This window comes from Populus euphratica, unplaced genomic scaffold (genome assembly GCF_000495115.2).
Source record: "Populus euphratica unplaced genomic scaffold, PopEup_1.0 scaffold439.1, whole genome shotgun sequence".
Taxonomy (NCBI): Eukaryota; Viridiplantae; Streptophyta; class Magnoliopsida; order Malpighiales; family Salicaceae; genus Populus; species Populus euphratica.
Genome location: NW_011500088.1, coordinates 381,768 through 384,329, shown reverse-complemented (window position 1 = coordinate 384,329; position 2,562 = coordinate 381,768). Strand labels below are relative to the sequence as shown.

General features: G+C 36.7%; 1 protein-coding gene across 1 annotated transcript; it reads right to left on the bottom strand.

Moving 5' to 3' along the window:
* Positions 1 to 371: 371 nt before the first annotated feature.
* On the bottom strand, positions 372 to 1,694 carry LOC105109070 (probable membrane-associated kinase regulator 6). The gene is made up of 2 exons (XM_011003661.1): positions 858 to 1,694; positions 372 to 724 (listed from the first exon to the last, which is right to left on the bottom strand). Exons 1-2 carry the CDS (start codon positions 1,516 to 1,518, stop codon positions 717 to 719), a joined length of 669 nt encoding a protein of 222 aa, XP_011001963.1. The 5' UTR covers positions 1,519 to 1,694; the 3' UTR covers positions 372 to 716.
* Between the last annotated feature and the right edge of the window lie 868 nt (positions 1,695 to 2,562).

Genomic DNA, 2,562 nt, shown 5'->3' with positions numbered 1-2,562 from the left:
CAATAAAATCACCATGAGTAAATAGCCCTGCTACTGGGACACTGATAAATCCAAGCTAAACCTGGTGCGCCTCAACTGAGGTAAAAAGATTGAACCTAGGAAATGCACCTCAACTTCATATCCCTAAGGTTCATCCTTATTCCCCTAGGCTAAACCTGGTGGGGCGTAATCGAGCGTCTGTGTCCTGTAAGGTTCAACAACATGGTCCAGTGTAGGCATTTAGGCATCTGAAAATGTTTATCATTCTTAAAGGCAATGATACAAATCTAAAAAGAAAAGGTGTCCCGACGACAACCTGTGGAGATTGAAACAATAATAGAGTGGAGATATTATATGAATAGAATAGTCCTGATTTCATTAAAAGAAAACTATACAGAAATAAGGGAGAGAATCTTGTAGTAGCTGGTAGCCTAGCTTTTCTCCCATAAAGGAAAAGACAAAAAAAAAAAAAAAATTTTAATTTTATCCTTAAATTCTTCTTTCTTTTTCTCTCCCTCATGGCCAGATTTCTCATGGCCGACCATCCACACAACTTCTAAACACTCTCTTATAAGAAAACAAATTTACATTATCCTCCCAGAAGAATAGAAGAAAAGAACAAGAAACAAGTGGTTGCTGATCTTTCTTTATTCCTCTCTCTTTTTCTTTCCCATGTGAATATCAACATTGCTGCTTTCCTTCTCTTCTTTTCAACTCCTTCGTACAACGACATCAATTTATTTCCCTGAAAATAACATTTATGAAAGAATGTCATAAAAACCTGATGATTTTTCTACTGTCATTGTAAAGTAATATTCATAACAGCATGGAGACTATTGAAAGTAGATAATCATAACTTGGTGAGAGGAATGAGTTACCATTGGATCTTTTGCAATGGAGTACTGCCTCATAAATAGAGCTCTCAGAATCACAAGACCTTCGCCAGCAATCATCGACAGAATAAGCTACACTGATTCTCGGAGATGTTTCTGCTGAATATACCCTGTTCTTCATTACCTGAACTTTAGAATCAATATTTTCAGCTCTTGAACTTGACCTGTGGCCTCGAATTCTTCGATACAATGGCCTTAGAAAATCCAAGTATTTCTGAACTATTTGCTTTGACATTCTCCTGCACCTTCTTAATGAAGAACAACGTTGAGGTTTACAAGCTGAAACCACAGTTTTTGGTGCATGAGAAGAGGTAGGGAGGGCTGAGGTTGAGTCTGAGACATCATAAGCCTTCATCTTTAACGGATCGACAAAGAGAGGCATGACATGGCCATCGGAGAAGAGCTCATCAGCATGGACGAGAGTAAGAGGAGATTGTGAAATGGGGAAGTCAAATTTGAAATCCTGAGAATTTCTGAAGAATCTTTTTGAAGGTGGCATTCTTGGGTCCATCTCAATGAAGGAAGCTTCATCTGATGCATCTAGTGAGGCCCTGAGAGAATTGTCTAGGCTTTCCAAAGATGGCTTCAGATTAACTAACCAACTGTATGAGAAGCTTTCAATAGAAAGAGGCTGTGAAGTTTCCATTGGTGTTACTCTATGACAAGATATGCAGGAGAAGAGAGCAGATAATATTGCTAGAAATATTACGGGGAAAGAGAGGTACTGTAGGTGTATTAGCAAAGGTCCTCTGCCTATAGAATATATCTCAAGGCACGTATATATATACCACAATATATATCCTCTTTATAACAATCGGGTATGTGGCTGTCTGACAAGAAACCATGAATATTAATTATTGAAATAAAGAAAAGGGGAAAGGAAACAGAAATGTGTGCCCCACAGGCACCCATTATGCAGAACTGTTTGCATCACTCCTTTACCCCAGTTTCTCTTTATTCATATTTTCTTTGAACTTCAAAGAGAAGATGGATTCCCATTACAAATTTCCTTTGTTCATTATTTGGTTAGTAGTTGTCACAAGCCAATAGTACAGATGTGGTCCATTGGGATGAGCTAGTCATATCGGAACTTGATCCTAAAAAGGACTAGTAAAAAGTTGTTAAGGTCTGTTGAAGCATCCAAAGCAACATCAATTATGCCATCCAAAAGTTCAAACCATCATGGTTATGTTTTTAGATAGTTCAAACTAAATTCGAGAGGCCTAACAGTAAGTTTTAATTTTTAGTTTAAATTTCTTAGCAATGAATCCAAGCTATTAGGTAAGGCTTCATAGAATAATTTATGTCATATTTTATAACAAATTAACTGAACCTTTGTTGATTTTGTAGTTCAAAACCAAAGAGACCTAGCAACAAACTAGAAAGGAAGTTGTAAATGAGACTGTTTCATGCATATACTTCAGCTAACTAAAAAGAGCCATCTAGAATCCTAATGCATAAGGCATGAGGAAAAAAAAAGAATGTTTTACTTTAAACATGTTTCTAACAAGTAATTGGTAGGCAATTAGACTTTTTAAGAAGCAGGTTCATGAACACTCTCTATTGTTTATCCAAGCTGCTCCTAAAGCTAGAGCATAAAGGAAGTGTAATCATTCATATGCTTTGAATGTTTCTCACAAACTTACTTTCTATACTTCCTTTGTAAACAGAGTCAATATTGCTTAGCCTG

Bases quoted from the DNA above. Each gene is read 5' to 3' on its own strand.
- LOC105109070 (XM_011003661.1), bottom strand. From the start codon at position 1,518: ATGGAAACTTCACAGCCTCTTTCTATTGAAAGCTTCTCATACAGTTGG.